Consider the following 17,752-nt stretch of genomic DNA (forward strand, 5'->3'; position numbering starts at 1 on the left):
AATATTCGAATTCCTTATTCTGCTATGAACTGTAAAAATATATATAATAGCAAGAACAATCTGTGATCTAAGAATGAATACTCTATTCTATTATATTTCTAAAAGTTTTGATGATGTGTTTGATTTTAAGTTTTTGTAATATAATTGACTAAAAAAGTTGCCTAAGTAAATTTGGCAAAAATTGTAGGAAATAAATATTAAATATGTAGAACATGAATATCTCATAAATTCCAGGTAGTCTATAAAAAGTTTTATTCCAAAGAAAACAAAAATTGACTAGTAAATTTGTGAAAATTTGTATAAAATAAATATAGAATATGTAGTACCAGAATATCTTATTGATTCCAGGTATTCTATAAAAAGTTTTATTCCAAAGAATAAAGTTAATTTGCCAAAAATGTATTCTATAAAAAGTAAGTTTTATTCCAAAGAAAGTAAAACTCAGTGCCATGTGATGCTTTTGCCATCAGATAAGTCACATACAACATGTTATTGCTTATCGAAACCGAAAGGGAGAAAGGACAGAAAAGATTTCCATAGGATTTCCATATGCAAATTGCGAGCACACGTCGATTTGTTGTTTGTTTTGCGCTTTTTTTATCCTCTGCTCGAAAAACGTGACATTTTTGTATTGAAAAGAAGAGAAAACGTCGAGAGTGCTCACATGTGAGTGTGTGTGTGTTGCCACAAAATCTTGGCTATTTTAAATAAATGCGATGCGATGCGATGTGAGCATGCGATGTTTTTCTTATTTTTTTCAGGGGCATGACTAAATGCCAATGACAAGTGGCAAGCTGAGCTGAGCTGAAGAGGCGAGCAGGCACTTTACCTTAACCTTGCCACGAGCTTAACGCACTTAAATGAAAATGATAATGAAATATGCAATGCAATGACTAATGCCTAATGCGGAATACGCAATGCTAAATCGAAAGGGAAGAGGAATGAAAGAAAGAATGCGAGCTGTCTAAGCAGCCAAATGACGTCAAATTGTGTGTGTTAGGTGCAACGTGCAACGTGCAACATTGAGCGGCAAATGCAGCTTAGCTGCGGCTTAGTGTGTGTTCAAGTGGCCGAAGAAAAGCACGAAGAAAATAGCGGGCAGAAAGCGGGAAATGTGAACAGCGAACAGGAGCAAAAAGAAGGTAGGAGTAAATAAAATACTATTATACACAGTATTGTGGCTTAACCTTGTGCGAGGACTTCAAGTAAATACAACACACATACACATATATATATGTACGTGTGTGTGTGTTGCCTCTGTGGCATGCAGTTGTGGTTGTGCCTTATGCTTGTGGCTTTCATTGTTTCCTGTTGTTGTGGGCTTGCTGCAAAACATACAGACATAAGTATACAGACACATATGACCGCAGATCTAACGTAAAGAAATAAATGAGTTTTTCGCATTAGCAGCCAACGAAGCGACAACACCAACAACAGCAACAACAACAACAGCAGCAACCACAACAACAACAATAGAGCATTAAACGGAACGAAGGCGACGCCTCGCAAATGGCAGCCCAAGATGAAAAATGTTTTTTAATTTTTAAAAGTGGTTTCATTGTCAACCGTGCGTAACGTAAAATCTGCAAGGATACATGTGGCACGCACACACACACACACACACAGACTCCCGCACACTCGTTTACACACACACACACACAAAGTGAGTGTTAGGAAATGGCTCCGTTGCGCTTGAGCAGCCGGCAAAAACCGAAGCCCCGAAAAACCAAAAACCGAAACCCAAAACGCAGCCGAAACAGAATTTCAACAAGTTAGAAAGCTGCTAACAAAAGTTTGATTGACTGTGAAATACCCGGTATATGTTTTAGATGATACAGTGAGTGAAAAAAGTGTTTAACAGACTCTTATAACTAAATGCTTGTTAAAGCTAACTGTCGCAAAATGGTATAATTGTTTAAATAGTATATTGTTCTAAGAACAACTTCTATTATATTGAGTCAAAAAGAGGAGGCTGATAGGTTTCAGGCTGTACACTTTAATTAGAAAACAGATTTTCGACAAATGAAAAGGTTTCTCGATTAAGTTGAATGTTTGTGCTTGCATTGAATCGAATTATTAAAGACTTTAATGTTATTTTGTACAAATGTAAAGCTAAATTAAGATGCCATACCGATAACAGAAATACAGGAGATGTTAACTCTCAGGTAAAAAGACATTCGGAGTCCGAATTTCGGACAAACTTGGTAATAATTTCTTATGTGTTCATGAATTTAAAAAAATGCTTTTGGTATCCATTGGACATTATAATACCCTTCTACCCCTAAAGTATCGGGTATTGAAATTCGCAATACATTAATAATACTTTGTGATTTGTGGTACTCACGGTCCGTTGTATTCCTCCGGATAGGGTATAATGTAACCCTCGGGCGATGGCCGCGGCGTTTTGCCCACCCAGAAATAGGCATCCGGTGCTGTGCCATCGTAGGCAAAGGATTTCACAAACAGCGTGGACTCATCAACCGCATAGATGGAGCCCTGTGAATTTAAATGTGTGAATGAACGTTGAACGTTGAATAGTTCAGAATCCTTGCAATTGCCTTACCTTAATGCCATGCGCAAAGTTCGTAAACTGTCCAATGTAGCGGCCATAGTAGGGCTCCGGTGGAGCTCGTCCAGCAGCTGTGAAGTGACAAGAGAATAGAGAGAGAAGAGCTTGAATTAGTATGATTAGTTTGAATGAGGGAGTGGGAGCAAAACTTTGCCAGGCAACTTTGTCAGCTACTGATGAAAATGAAGATGGAGATACAGATACAGATTGAAATGCAGCTAGATGCTGTAGATGTATCTATTCTTTAGCTACAACTATAAACAGAAATACATTTTCAGCTAAAGATACAGATAGAGATTCCACTCAGTTGCAGTCAAAGGACTGCATCGCATTCATAATCCTAAGACTCTGGCTGGCAATCTCTAAAAACAAAGGGGCGTCAGCTGCTTTACAAATTAATCCGCTTTTCCCAAAAACTTTACTTTGCCTTGCCACACACATACACTTACAAAAAGTGCACGTAGCACGCTGCACGTTGCAAGTTGCAAAAAAAAAAGTTTCTTATATGCAACTTGCTACACACAACAGTTGCTCCTCTTCATCCTTTCTCTATGCTCTGCAATAAAGAAGTAGTTCTTCTTAACTCGAATGGTTATCATACTCGCATTCTGTGGCATAGCGATGAGACTTCTTTCGACTGGGGAATGGGATTCATGTTGATGATGAAGATGATGTTGATGGACGCGGCTCTGTTTGCAATACTCTTGACAACTCCTTGGGGAGTTTGTGTTGCTGTTGCTGCCACCCCGCTGTGCCACGTTGCCATGAAATTGATTGAAAACCATGAAATTTATTGAAATTCAATGCTATGCCAGCTTCAAGGGAGTGAAATTGTACACATGAATATATCAGAGTGAGCATTGGAGTTAAGAAGTTGCATGCCAAAATGTTTAAACATTCCCATTGTAAATACTGAAATTGCAAGTATCGCTTAATTTTCTGATTGTACCCAAAAGCCCAAAGCTACAATCTAAGCTGTCCACCGATTATACAGTGAAGAAAATGTTAAAAATAATCTAAGGTATAGGATTGATTCTGAAATTCAGCATTTGATTCAAGGATGACAAGTTTTCCTTCATAGAATTTAACCTCAGCTGAGGAAATTTATTATATTATATTTTGCTGTTGTTGAATTGTTTTTAAGAATTTGTTAACATATATATCTAAAGTTATACAACCACATACAAAATATTTATATTCTTCATCACCATTGACATCAAAGCGACATGTTTAGTTGACAATTTGGTATATTTTGTTCTCTATGGTATATTTTGAATAAGGTATACTAATATAGAATTTAATATATTTGAGTTTATCGATATACTAAATATAGCCTTCCGTATTTTTAGGTATAATTTAGTTATTGTCGGTATATTTACTTGGTATATTTTAAATATAATACCGCACTGTTTTTATACTATTATTCTATTTTAGCATTGACATCCAAGGCGACATATTTAGTTGACAATTTGGTATATTTTGTTCTCTATGGTATATTACGAATGAAGTAGTATATCGATATACCAATATAGAATTCAATATATGTATTTAAGTTTATCGGTATACCAAATATAGCTTTTGGTATATTTTAGTTCTTTTCGGTATATTTACTTGGTATATTTTAAGAATAATACCACACAGTTTTATACTTTTATTCTATTTCAACCTTATCAATATACCACACACAAAAGTGCAGTATTAATCAATCAAAAATTAATATAAGTAATTCCCAAAGTATAGAATTTAAAATAAAATTTAAACATAGAGTAACCCTTATTCGTTTTCCTTACGCAAGCTTATACCTCTGTTGTTAGTTGTATGTAGTTTCAACGTGCTGTGTCGCATTCAATGCTACTCGAAAGTGATGAAGGCGTTCAAGGGAAAGGGAAAGGGAGAGCGATGGCTGAACAAATGATGCCAGGGTATTCCCCAGAATGTCTCAATTGTATCGACGACGACAATGGTTGATGACAATGATGATGACGATGACAATGACGATGATGATGATGTTGGCAGCCAAGGCAACAGCAACCAATACAAACGCAAATGCCAATACAAATAGCAATGGCAACAGGACAACAACAACGACGACAGCGAGAATGGTGATGTGCAGAACAACAAGGACGAGAAGGACGACAAGGACGTGCGCTCAACGTAATATGCATTAAATCTACTAATGCGTGCATTAATCTCTAAAGATTTGGACCGGCCCCGCAAATATGCAGCACGTGTCTCCATCAAATATACGTGCTCGAGGATATTTATACAATGTGATGACGAGCACGTTACCGAGAGAGACGACCAGAGAGAAGAAGAGCGAAGAACCCCTTGCGATACCCAATCCCAGCCTGCGAATTGAGGCTAGAGTGAAGTGTGCCTCAGTCCGAGCCTAAGGCTGTCAACGTTGTCGTCGTCGTCGTTGTGTTGTTGTTAATAATGTTCGCGCAGCGGAGATGGGCATTGACAGTGCTGTGAAGAACAGCAAATAATAGTCCATTGGCCATGTGTATCTTTCTGGCTGACTGAATGACTGAATGGGAGTGCTCTACGACTGAGTTTGCCATTGAAAGTGATAAGATTTCTATAACAAAAAAACCGATAAGGTGCGCTGACAGTTAAAGGAAAAAGAAATTGATTGAGAGAGCGAAGAAATGTGACCCACATTTCAATTGGAATTTAAAAGGTAGACGAACAACTTTAAGGGGAGACTATAAAAACTCTCTAGACTAATCACATTTAAGTCGCGAGGATGCAGACAGATCCTGGACCATTTGCAGACAACATAAGCTCTATAAATTAACTGGTAACCATGGCTATCAAAGGGGTTGTTTGTCACAGCGCATCATCAGTTTTTAGCCGAATAGTACTGGAAAGGGTTGCCCCCGCCCTTCCTCCTCCCTCAGTTGCATAACGCATCAACAAAATTGAAGGCAGAATGCGAGACAAGCGTAACCAAAGCAACCTCTTCTGAAAAGCCGTAACCACAGGCAACACACGCTGCGTGGACTTCCCCCCAAAAAAAAACCTAAGCGGATTTGCAGTTTCGTCTTGGGGAGCCACAATGTCAGCAGTTTAGGGATGAAACAATTGTCCAGATTGCAGGACTCCCAATCTTATAGATATCAGTTTCAAGATGTATTAGATTATGTCGGGACGGCGCGAACGCCATTCCCGGCTACCAAAAATTACACGCACGAGTTATTCACATTAGGAATAATCGCAGAGGTCAACTCAGCCGAGGTGCAATGGCCAAGCCTCACTCCGGAGGAACCGCCTTCGTGATCACGGTTAACCTCTACGCCAGGTAAGTATGCTTTCCTCAGCTCAGCAGCTGGGTTTCCATATTCCTAGTGCTAAAACTGATTGAGAATTGTATGACGAAGCTAGATAAAAACCCTAGAAAGTAGGCTACACTTTCCTCCAATTCTCATTCAGGTAGCAATTGCAATTAGTTAGACAGGGAGCAGGAATAACGATGTTATAAATGTCGTGCTGCACGACAGTCTTATAATCTCTATATTTATTCTATTTATTTGCCCCAGCGCTACATCAAAGGAACAAATGATAATTAAATTCGCACTAATCTGGCCGTAATTTATTTTATCACATGCCCATCTTCGACTTTGACGTCGTCATCAACATCCTCATCGTCGTCGTCGTTCCGCATGTACAACGCACGAAATTCCAAATCAAATTTTCATTTACTTCCCAAATAGACTCCCGGAAAGCAGGTTGCCCTCCCTCCCCCCGTTGCCACCCAATGTTTAGCAACCCTCATGGAACCTTGGCCGCAGCCCAAATGCCTGACAAGCCTGGCGGGTTCATTGGTTGGTCGCCCAGCCAGCCAGCCAGCCGAGCATCATTAAAGAGCCTGAAAATATTCCTCCCCCAGGAATGTTGTTGTCTATATCTCCTGTCCTCCCCCTTGTGCTCTTGGCGGGGATGTTGCTGGTGTCCTTCTATTGCTGTGTGTATGTGTGTATGGATGGCAAATCGAATAAAATTTAGCTGACTCAATAAAAATCAAAAAGCGTTAATGCTAACGATATGACTTTAACCTGAAACCGAGTAAATTGTTGCTTGTGTCAAAGCCAACAAGGGGGTGAGACTCACTTCTACCACCTCCCACCTCGCCACCTCTGCTTTGTCCGCCTCTTTGTCCTGGCGCGCGGGTCGAGAACGGCGTGAATTTAGGCGGAAAGGCAGCAGGATATAGCAACTGGAAGCAATATTGCACCGTAATCTGACAGCGACAATTTTCGGACGCCTTTTCTTTTCTCAGCACAGGGGGACTTTAAGACTTGTCCCGTTTTCTCTTCTAATAAATGATGATAAATAAATAAGAAAACGCGGAAAAGTAGGTTGTTCCCGAGCAAACGAACAGCAGAGCAACAAGCCAAAAGAAAATGCGGCTAATGAATGGCGCCAAATGGAATGGATTGGATATTCGTTCAGTTTGCTGGGATTGAGACTCCCATCCTTACGGTGTCAATGATCGATGGCTTAAATGCTCCTCCTACTCAGAGACTCTTATCTAAGGGAAGCCTATTGAAAAATACTCGTAATCTTCCTTCTTCCCCTTCCCGCCCCATTCAAACATTTATTTAAATTACTATTTCCTGCGCTGCAAGCAACAATAATTTACAGTCCTTGTCCGCTGTTCGATTTCTTTTTAGTTGCGACACAAATTTTCCCTTAGTAACTTGTGTAAATTCAATTGTTTCATTGTCTTTTTTGAGGGAAGTCTTTAGCTGCAGAAGAATAACACGATACTAACGTATTAATTATTAATACTAAAACTGTAAAACAGTCCAATAATTGTTCTACTACTGCATTTTGTATACATACATAAAATATACACATATATATTTAATATTAAATTATTTAAAATTTAGAAATACATTAAAGGCAAATTAAAATACATCTAAGTTACCAAACTTTGAGACGAAATAATACCTCTTTATAATAATGTTATTCTTCAATTAGTAAGATCGATCAGTTGCCTCAGGCTAAACCAATCTCAGTAATAAATTTACAACACCCAAAGAAAACTGATTTAACCGAGTTGTATGCAATTGTTGTTTCGGATGTTTGGAAAAGGAATGCAATTCAGGTGGTTGGTGGGTTTTAATTCTGATTCTATTTTTCTTTTCCTAGACAAGATGCTGTTAGCAAGTACATACATATATGAAAAATGAGATGGGTGAAATAAAGTACTAATAAACACTCAATATAACAATAGTTTTCACTTGTTAAAGACTTAATAATTAATTGTAATTGATTAATTAGGTCGGGACGGCGCGAACGCCATTCCCGGCTACCAAAAATTACACGCACGAGTTATTCACATTAGGAATAATCGCAGAGGTCAACTCAGCCGAGGTGCAATGGCCAAGCCTCACTCCGGAGGAACCGCCTTCGTGATCACGGTTAACCTCTACGCCAGGTAAGTATGCTTTCCTCAGCTCAGCATCAGGGTTTACAATCTCGAACGTCTATAACTACTTGGGAATTACATTGAGAATTGATTGAAACATGGGCTCCTTAGATTAGGCAACATTGTTTTATTTACACAAAGTGTTCTACCTGAGTGGAACCCAAGTAAAGATGACTTTGAATACAAACGATTTCATTTACATGTTCGTCGAAAAAGAATTAGAAAGGGCATGAAAGTAGGGAAAAAGGGAAGATAGGATCAGAGGATCATTTTTATGAAAGTGTTAGAATATTACTTGTACATTAACACTGTGATATGATGAAAAGAAACAATGCAAAGGATGCTCTAGAAACTTCGCTCTATTTATTCAACTTTTTCTAATCTATGGTTTAACACTTTGATATGATGAAAAGAAACAATGATCTAGAATTTCGTTCTGTTTTTCCAACTTTTTCTAATCATTACTTCGCCGTTTTGTTTCAACTCAAGCTGCTACACATAATTAGTGGGATTATTGAATTGACAGGTTGAGGATTGTTGCGTATCTTTCGCAGGATAAAGGCAACACTCGTGCGAGATTTGTAAGCGACACGCTTCGCTTTACCCGCCCCCCTTTGTGACAGAGATGAGGGCGTTACCGCTCAGCAGGAAGCTCAGGACACAGCAGGCAGCAAGGAGCAGGCAGGGAGCTCGCAGCTTCCATTTCTCACATCTCGCAACTCGCATTTATATATTTATTTCAATTTTATGACTTCATGTTGCCGAAAACCAAACCACAAACGAAATGAAACTCAAATATGTACACAAAGTTTCAATGTGCTGCGATGGGGTAGAGGGGGAGGAAGGCGGAAGCGAAGTGAGGAGTCGAGTGAGAAGTGAAGCCGCTGCAGTAGCAGCTGGGGATTCTGGGAAAGCTGTACAATTCGTAGAGATTAGAAATTTTGCGCGGCATCATCAGAGAGAGCGAGCGAGAAAGAGAGAGAGAGCGAAACATTTGCCGCAAGTTGGCTTGATGGGATTGAGGGGGGGAAGGGGAGACACAGCTGAGCCGTGGCTCTGGGGAGATGAGGGCAGGGGCGTGGCGCATTAACACCCACACAAAAGTCGCGCAGACATTGCTTTCTCTCTCTCACTCGCATATGGCCTCGACTCGGCCTCGCTTTGGCTTTTGCTGTTGCTTTTGCTGTTGCTTTTGCTTTTGCTGGTGGTGGTTTCATATGCAACCACAGCCACTGGCATGGAGACTTAACGGCTAACAACAACAACAGGAATAACAATTGTAACAACTACAACAACAACAAATGAAGAGGATGAGGAATAAAACGACTGGGAATGCTTCTTGGCTTGGCAGCGCACGCTTCAGCTAATTTAATCTCTGCAAATTGCTCGACAATCTGCGCGGCATTAGAACTACACACGTGAAAAGTGATATCTCCCCTTCCCTTTCCCTTTCCTCTTTCCTCCTCTCCAAAATGCTGGTGCGAATTAGATTACAGTTGCCGGAAACTCACGAAAATTGAAGTTTTATTCGTTTAGTTTTTATGGTCATCGTTTGTTAACACGCTCTTCGAGCTGCAGCTCAGCGATAAGCTTGTCAGCTTTTCAGCTTCGCCAACTTATCAACTTGTCAGCTATTCAATTATTCAGTTATTCAGTTACATACGATCGCCAAATCGCAATCAATGCGATTGTCAAATGACAATTCAAGAGGGGGATAAAGACAAGCCGCAACTGCAGACAATTCAGTTAATAAAACCACGAGTCGCAACTTAATTGGCTTCAATCTGAGCTACACAGCTAATTGACATTCAATTTGGGATTAGGTTTTGTCTTGTTGCCCAAGGACATCATTATGGATATGACCTCAAATTGGCTTCCATTTCAACAGCCACATTAAAGCAGCTCATTTCGATTCCACTTCATTTAGCATTTAACAAAACAAATTTCAAGTCATTTTAAGCCGATCAGCTTGGTTTTCATAAATGCAGACTTTAGTTATTATAAAACTGACAAATGTAAAGTTAAATGTAATAAGCTTCACCTTGCGGTACTAATAAGTGAAGTAAACTTAATATGTGACACCTTCTTTAAATAGCGAAAAGTTTGCAAATCATTTTAGCGTTGCTTCGACATTTTAATTGTTTGTTTTTTCCATTTCTAGTCATTTTCAATACACAGCCTAAATGTATGCAGTTTATTAAAAGCTTTAAGAGATAAGGCAATACTTTGAAAATTATTATTTAAATGCATATTGTCATAATGGTATATTTTAAACTCTATGGAAAATTATAAATATAATACTATATCAATATACCAAATATAGTTTTCTGTATAATTGAGTATATTTTTGCTATTATTGATAATGTTTTCCCTGTGATATTTTATTTTCTATCTTTGATAAACAAAAGTGTCGATTGTTAAAAGATAGGAAATGGTATATTTTAAATTTATATCAGTGTACTAAATATAATTCTCGGTTCATTTTTGAATTTTTGGTATATTTTTGCATTTATTTATATGTGATATTCGCTTTTCCATCTTTAAGAAACAAAAGTGTTCATTGTTAAGAGATAAGAAAATACTTTGAAAATAATTATTAAAATCGCACATTTTCAACTTTATGGTATATTTTGAAAGTATATCAGTGTACCAAATATAGTTTTCATTTGCACATTATTGTATTATTCATTTACATTTTTGAAACATTTATTGCATTATTTATATATTCACTTTTCAATATTTTAAGAAACAAAAAGTGTTAATTGTTAAGATATAAAGCAAATCTTTGAAAACTTTAAGGAACATTTTGAATATAATAGTATATCAATATTTATTATTGATATTATATATTTATTTTTGGTATATTGTTGGAAATGATTATCCAGCAATATTTCCTTTGCTACTGCACCTACTAAAATAGCTTATTTTTGCTTACAACAGTTAGCGAAGTTTCAATAGCAAACATTTCGAATCGAGCTGCAACTTTTCTGTCTATGAACATTCCCATCAAAAAATGCAGCAATCTCATGCTGTTGCAACATTAATATTGAATCTTAAAGTCAAATGATTTGCACTCATAATGTGTCTATAGCCACATAACACATCACAAAAACAGACGGACGGACGGAAAAAGTGACTGGCCAAGTGGCAAACTTGTTTAGTGCGTTTCCATATTCAATATTCACGGCACGCATTCTGTGGTTATATGCTGGTTATGTGGACAGCTGCGGATTGTTGATTGCGGTGATGTACTAAGCTGGGCCACCGCATTCAGCATACGTAACGCACACTTTTGTGCTTAACCACATAGACACTTTCCACAACTGACGTCGTTGCTCATATTTGGGCCATGTTAATTAGCCGCCAAGACGCGAGAGGAGACTGCCTGGCATTTGGCGTTTAACGTTTGGTGTTTAGCGTTTGCAATTGAGTTCAACGACAGCGACTGCGCTTGTGCATTTTCATTTGAATTTTGTTTTAGTGTTTTTGTAGTTTTTTTTGCCTTTGCTTTTGCTTTTCTCATGTTACGTAATCTGGCGGTGTGGGCCGAGGCCGAGTGACCCAGCTGCCGAGTCACTTCTGTTTGCTCCGCTCAACACAAACCAAGCCAAGCCAAGCAAACCAGCCGCAGTTACAGCCACCTCTTGATGTGTAACTTTTGGGCCAAGTCGACAGCCGAGAGTCGAGTCGAGACTCTGCGAGTATGTGGGAACTGTAAGCCAAGTATGACAAGAGACAAGAAACATAGCCAGAGTCTTGTCAACCGGTTTCCACATTACACCATTCGCTTTTTTGGCAGTACTCGCACTTTTTTCTTATTTCTTTTTCTTCTTCTGTATTTCAGTTCCAAGCAAAGTCGAAAAGTGCTTTTTGCGATATGAATGATTTAGTTTTGTTTGCGGTTCATTGGCCTCTCTAATGTCTTATCGCAGTGTTTTGCATAATGCGATGAGTAATTCATGCACATAAATATTTGCGACAGCCTCCAAGCGGAAGTTTTGATATATTGCCGAAAGAATGGCAATCAAGAGGCACATCAACTTAATATTCTGATGCTTTAAATGCGCCTCATTAAGCAAAACCTATTAAAAATATTACAAAATGCTTGAAGTGAAGGTAGCTTTAAAATAGAATTCTTCGCACGACTTTATTGCTTTTTCAACATCTAAACAATTAATAATAGAACACGAATATTATAAATTCGTTCTCCAATATTTAAGCCGTGCACACTTTTGGTTGATTTGAGACGAAAGTTTACTTCTTTAAAAAAAACTAATAAACTAATATCATGGTAGCTTTAAAAGAAATTATTCTCACAACTTTATTGCAATTTCAATATTTAAACAATTAATAATAGAACACGAATATTATAAACACGTTCTTCAAATATTTATGCCGTGCACACTTTAGCTGAATTGAGACGAAAGTGTAAACCAGACAAACCAAAGTGTAAACGGCTACAAAACTAATAAACTAATATGAAGCAAGCTTTAAAATGGAATTCTTCTCATAACTGTTTTACCAATTCAACATCAAAACAATTAATAATAGAATCGAATATAAACAATTCGTTATTTTATAGCCCTGCACACTTTTTTCTATATTGAGATGAAATCATAAATAGATTGTTAGCTTCTTTCTTTATAAGCGGTTACAAAAATAATGAACTAATATGAATGTAGCTTTAAAATTTAATTCTTCTCACAACTTGAATGCAACTTCAACTTCTAAACAATAAATAATAGAACACGAACATTCGTTCTCCAATTTATGCCGTGCACACTTTAACTGAATTGAGACGAAAGTGTAAATGAGACAATCCAAAGTGTAAACGGCTACAAAAGCTTTAAAATTGAATTCTCCTCATAACTGTTTTACCACCAAAATCTATACAATTGATATTGAAATTCGTTCTCCAATATTTACACCGTTCACATTTTTAACTGAACTGAGACGAAAGTGTAAACCAGAACACCGTGTTTACTTTTTCCTTTATAAGCGGCTAAAAAAAAACTAATGAACTAATAAAATTCAAAAGCCCGTGTGAATATCTTATTTTTTTTATTGTAATTTGTTTTGTCTTTCCCCTTTTGTTGTTGTTTTTTTTTCTACTGACCAATTGCGTGACTAACGCGTCGGTGGAAAAGGTTCATTGAACCAAAACATAAGTTTTCATTGTCCGGCTGGTTTGTTGGCCAACTCTAATTATGGTAATTAAGCAGCAACACCAGAGGCCAGATTTATGCATGTATTATATGATTATGCAAAACAATAGCTATTCTTTGATACGAAATTTCACATAGACGCTCATAAAATGGAAATCAAAGCCGAGAGACCTCAATACACGTATATTAGTTGGTAAAATTCTGATGATTGTCGTACCACTTAACGGCAATTATGAGGCTCAAATCACTGAGCATGCAATATGTCATAGATCTGCTTCATGAGCTCCTCGCATTAAAGTAAATTACAAGCAATTGTAAATAGCTTTTACCGCGCTCAGCATGTGAATTGTTTAAACAATTAGCGGCGTCTTTTTTTTTTGCGCACTAACATCAACAGCTTTATGTTCGCCATAATTAAAATAATCTATTTGCACTGAAGAGAAGGCGAAATAACTATAAGCTATAAACTATAAAAAATATATATTTATCTGCTCGTCATGCATTGAAATAATCAAGAATTCATTTGAGATTCGACTTTCTAAATGAATTGTGATAATTAGATGCTTCAAATAAGTAAAATGAAACTAACAAATTAAAGTCGTGATCTGTCATTTGGTAACGTTAACCTGACATTGTTGCAAAACTCGCAATTAAATCGTTAAAAATACACAAATTCTAATGACAATCAATTATTAAAATTTGTCGTTTGCTTAAAACAAGTTTCTTTTAAAAGCATTCGACATCTGATGAAGGAATACCTTCGCTGTTTATCATATCTATTTTGAGTTGTCGGATGAGTTGCGATATATTAATAGTGCAGCTCTCTAAGCACCCTTATGAGAAGGTGTTATTCATATTTCAAAAACTATAAAAATAAGTGACGCATCACTTTTGTGAAGGAGGCATTTATTAAGACTACAAAATCGACATTTGATGCTCATCACTTTGTAGAGCTCGTTGTGGGCAGGCTTCAATTGAGCGAAGTTGGCAACATTGAAGTGGCTAAGACCTTGCCAAAAAGCAACTTCAATGGGTTAAGTGGGAGCTATTGATAATTGGTTTTTGAATATTGCGTCTTACTTCACTTCATTCGCAGACATATCTAAATTATTGGGAATTACTCAAGTATAAGCTGCTTGTCAAAATGATAAATGAATTAAGCAAATTTTGTTCTGCGTCTAACAAAAGCAATTAATTGCTAAATATAATGATAATTTTATTGATTTTTTATAGCCAGAAACTGTTTAGAGTTCTAAAGGGGCAGAGGCAAACAAAAATTAAAGATTATTTACAAAATAAAATCCCTCATATTAAGATAATGCTTATTTGTCATCGTTAATTATTATTTAAAAATAAAAGGTATTTTCTTCTTCGAAACGTTTAATTTCCTTACTATTTCATGAATTTTAGTTCCAATTTCATTCCAATTCCAACTCAAATGCTTATTAATTTCACAAATAGCAAAAAGGAAAAGAAAAAAGGAACTAAGAGAATTTAATTGCTTCCCACTCATGTTGTTCGAATGAAACGGTTAAGTGATGACGAAAGTGAGAAAGAGAACGAAAGCAGAAGCAGCGCCTGGAAGGTTACAGTGACTTGCCTACACAGTTGATCTTATCTCTACACGCAGCTTTTTAGTTCATCTGCCCTTTCATTGATACACACACATACAAATATACTAACAAGGCACTCTCCAGTCGTTTGCTACTCACCTTGACAGACGAGGCTATTTAGCAGCGCTGCAACAGCAACAACAACAACATATTGTGACCATGTAATGATTAATCCTGGTGCCGTTGTTGTTGTCATCCTCATGGCTGCAGTTGTTGTTGTTGTCGTTGCTGTTGTTGTTGTTGTAGCTTCTTTTTGTTCCTGACGACACGTTTTTCTCCACACCGAAGGCGTTTCCATGCCAAAAATTGGCGCTTTCTTTGTCGTTGATGTTGTTGTTGTTGTTTTCGCTGACCTAAACACTCGCATATGTATGTGTGGGTGTGCTTGTTGTTTGACAGGTGCCGAGAGGGGGGGAGCAGGGGACGAATTTCAGGTGGGATGCTGTATTTGATTCAAATTTTGTGAAGTGCTTTCTTGGTGGGTGTCTTCTGTCTTCTCTCTGCTTCTTCTAGTTGAGCTGCTCTCCACAATTTGGCGGCAAATGATTTGATTGTTTTCCTTTCTAATTCAAGGTCTTCTCACATCGTAATGGGCTGCCCCTCTCTATATATGTAATACACACATACACATTTACGCGCTTTATTGGTATTGGTGCTGCCCGTCTGTGTAAATGCGAATGAGTGTGTGTAGGTGTGTGTACTCCGATTTTGTTGTAGTTGTAGTTGTAGCTGTGTTTGCAAGTTAGTCTACAAAATGGCGTAGAGTTTTACCGTTTTTTTTTCTCGTCGGTTGTATAAGTTTATTATTTGTTGTTAATTTATTTACTATCTACATGGATTTTAATTGATTTTGGTTTTCTTGTTGTATACGCTTACTAATTTCTTACAGAAATCTTCTAATTATTGCACAATTTCACTTTATTGTCGTTTGATTCGATTTGTATGGTATTTACTTTTAGTTATGTATGTAAATTATATAAAAATGAAAACAAAAAGTTATTTGGGCTATGCCCATTTCAAATATTCGTTTAAAACGCTCGCACTTATTTGATTATTATTATCATTGCACACTTTAAATTACACTTTTAATAAATCAACGTAAGTTTTTTAATGTAAAATTGTAACTAAATTTGAATTTTTGTCGATATCGCTGTTGTTGTACACTTGTATTTGCAGATTTTTTTCAACGCCAAAATTATGTGGAAAAATGAAACGAATGAAAAATGCGTCGTCAACGAACGCCAGCGCGGCTCGCGATACGCGCGTCAGGAACAAGCTTCGGCCTCAGACTGAACTGAGCGCGCAAAATTCCAATAGGAAACGTCGATGCGGTGGTATGTTTACCTCCACGTGTGGTATTTTTTGAGGTGTTTCCTGGGCATGGTATTTACTTGGCGCGTATCCAAACTGCAGCGTTCATTCGATTTGTTATGAACTGCTGTTTCATTTCTGCATCAATTTACTGATACCTTCGTCAAACGTAGCCAATTTCATTGATTTTATTCTGAAAATAAAGCTAGAATCAGTTACAATTGCAACAGTTAAATGTAACAGTAGGATTTGGTCACACAATAAATACCAATTCGTTGTCATTGTTCATAGATGGCGCCACGTTGCGACCGTTGAATTCAAATGACAAGGACAATCATAAAACAAAAACACAACAATATAAATTCTCCTGCCTGGCTAATCATGTGTGCTTATGCTTGTGTGTAGTTAGTGTTCCTGTGGGTTACCTTCTCAACTTTAAACATTTGCATTTGTGGTCACAGCTTTTTTACTTGGCCACAAATAAATCCTTTTAGACTGAAACCTGCATGAAATTGACTGTGTCAGTTTCTTTGCTAAGAAGCAAACTCATTTAAAATAAATGAAAAGCAGTCCAGCATTTAAGTAATAGAGCGCAGGAACTTCTGGGCAACCGATAACAGCGGAGCAAAGTCGGCAAAGTCGACCAGCAATGTAATTCAACTGATAAAAACCTTCAACAAGCAAGAGCTACAAATGCGCAGCCACAGCAACAACAACAACAACAAGAGCCTTGTGACAGCAGAGACCGGAGGAAAACACACACACATACACACACACACATAGAACATACAAAATGGGGGGCCGAGCCGCAGCAATGGCGTCTCTGACAGCATATCCGGCAAAATAAGGAGAAAACAAATTTTACTACGACCCCGAGAATTGGGCGCGTAAATGCTGCAAGCACCTTTCCAGCGCCACCATGGCCATACAGGGTGCCAGTAATGGAAGTGGGTGTTGCTATTGCGCATGCACTCGCAGGAAATACAAACACAAATGCAACACCATTTACTATGTAGGAGGTCGACTTTTACATGCCGGCATATGCATATCAAGCAAAGAAAGAATGCAACTTGTAATGACTGACTTTCTGAGTATTGTGACTGCATATTTATTAAAGTTCTAAATAAATTGGTCTGTATCCGTAATTATTGGCACTACAAGTGAATTTCAAACTGTAATAAACGACATCTATCGGTTGTAAGTGAACAGTAATCAAACTGAGTGACATAACGATCAGCTTTTTATTTCATATCATGCCCAGTGCTGTAAACTTTCAATCATAACAGTCTGCTGGCAGTGCCGACACATGCCGACTGAAATCATTTAGTGTAAACTGAATTTTAGTATTAAAGCACTGAAATACACAAACAGTAGATTTCGGTATTTTGCGAGCTTCGTACTGCTCTCTTACCAAATACACGTGGCTACACGAACTTTGTGTAGCTGTTTGAATTCACGCGCCTTTTACACGCAATTAACATGTACTGCGCAATGTATTTGGAGTGTGCCCAGTTGGTGGTTTTCAGGTTTCCCGCCTGACTGGGATATACCACGGCCGTAAAGCGAAATTTTCGCAAACGGTAACACAGCCACACTCGGCAACTAAAACAGCTTTCGGAAAGAGCAAACAAAACTCAACGAGAGCGGACGTGTTTTC

General features: G+C 37.6%; 1 protein-coding gene and 2 non-coding genes across 4 annotated transcripts in view; all 3 read right to left on the minus strand.

Moving 5' to 3' along the window:
- LOC133835541 (protein Skeletor, isoforms B/C) overlaps positions 1 to 16,079 on the minus strand; it is a 31,976-nt gene extending 15,897 nt beyond the window's left edge. For both annotated transcript variants that reach the window (XM_062265523.1, XM_062265522.1), the window contains exons 1-3: positions 14,884 to 16,079; positions 2,564 to 2,640; positions 2,345 to 2,496 (exon numbers count right to left, since the gene is read on the minus strand). In XM_062265523.1, the coding sequence (XP_062121507.1) occupies positions 2,345 to 2,496; positions 2,564 to 2,640; positions 14,884 to 15,151 (497 nt within the window). In that variant the 5' untranslated portion in view covers positions 15,152 to 16,079. The remainder of the gene's footprint in view (positions 1 to 2,344; positions 2,497 to 2,563; positions 2,641 to 14,883) is intronic.
- LOC133839721 (U1 spliceosomal RNA) lies at positions 5,717 to 5,881 on the minus strand. The gene has a single exon (XR_009894131.1). It is a non-coding gene; the product is annotated as a U1 spliceosomal RNA (small nuclear RNA).
- LOC133839727 (U1 spliceosomal RNA) lies at positions 7,859 to 8,023 on the minus strand. Its single transcript, XR_009894137.1, has one exon. It is a non-coding gene; the product is annotated as a U1 spliceosomal RNA (small nuclear RNA).
- Positions 16,080 to 17,752: the final 1,673 nt, after the last annotated feature.

The sequence above is a fragment of the Drosophila sulfurigaster genome, chromosome 2R (genome assembly GCF_023558435.1).
Source record: "Drosophila sulfurigaster albostrigata strain 15112-1811.04 chromosome 2R, ASM2355843v2, whole genome shotgun sequence".
NCBI lineage: Eukaryota > Metazoa > Arthropoda > Insecta > Diptera > Drosophilidae > Drosophila > Drosophila sulfurigaster.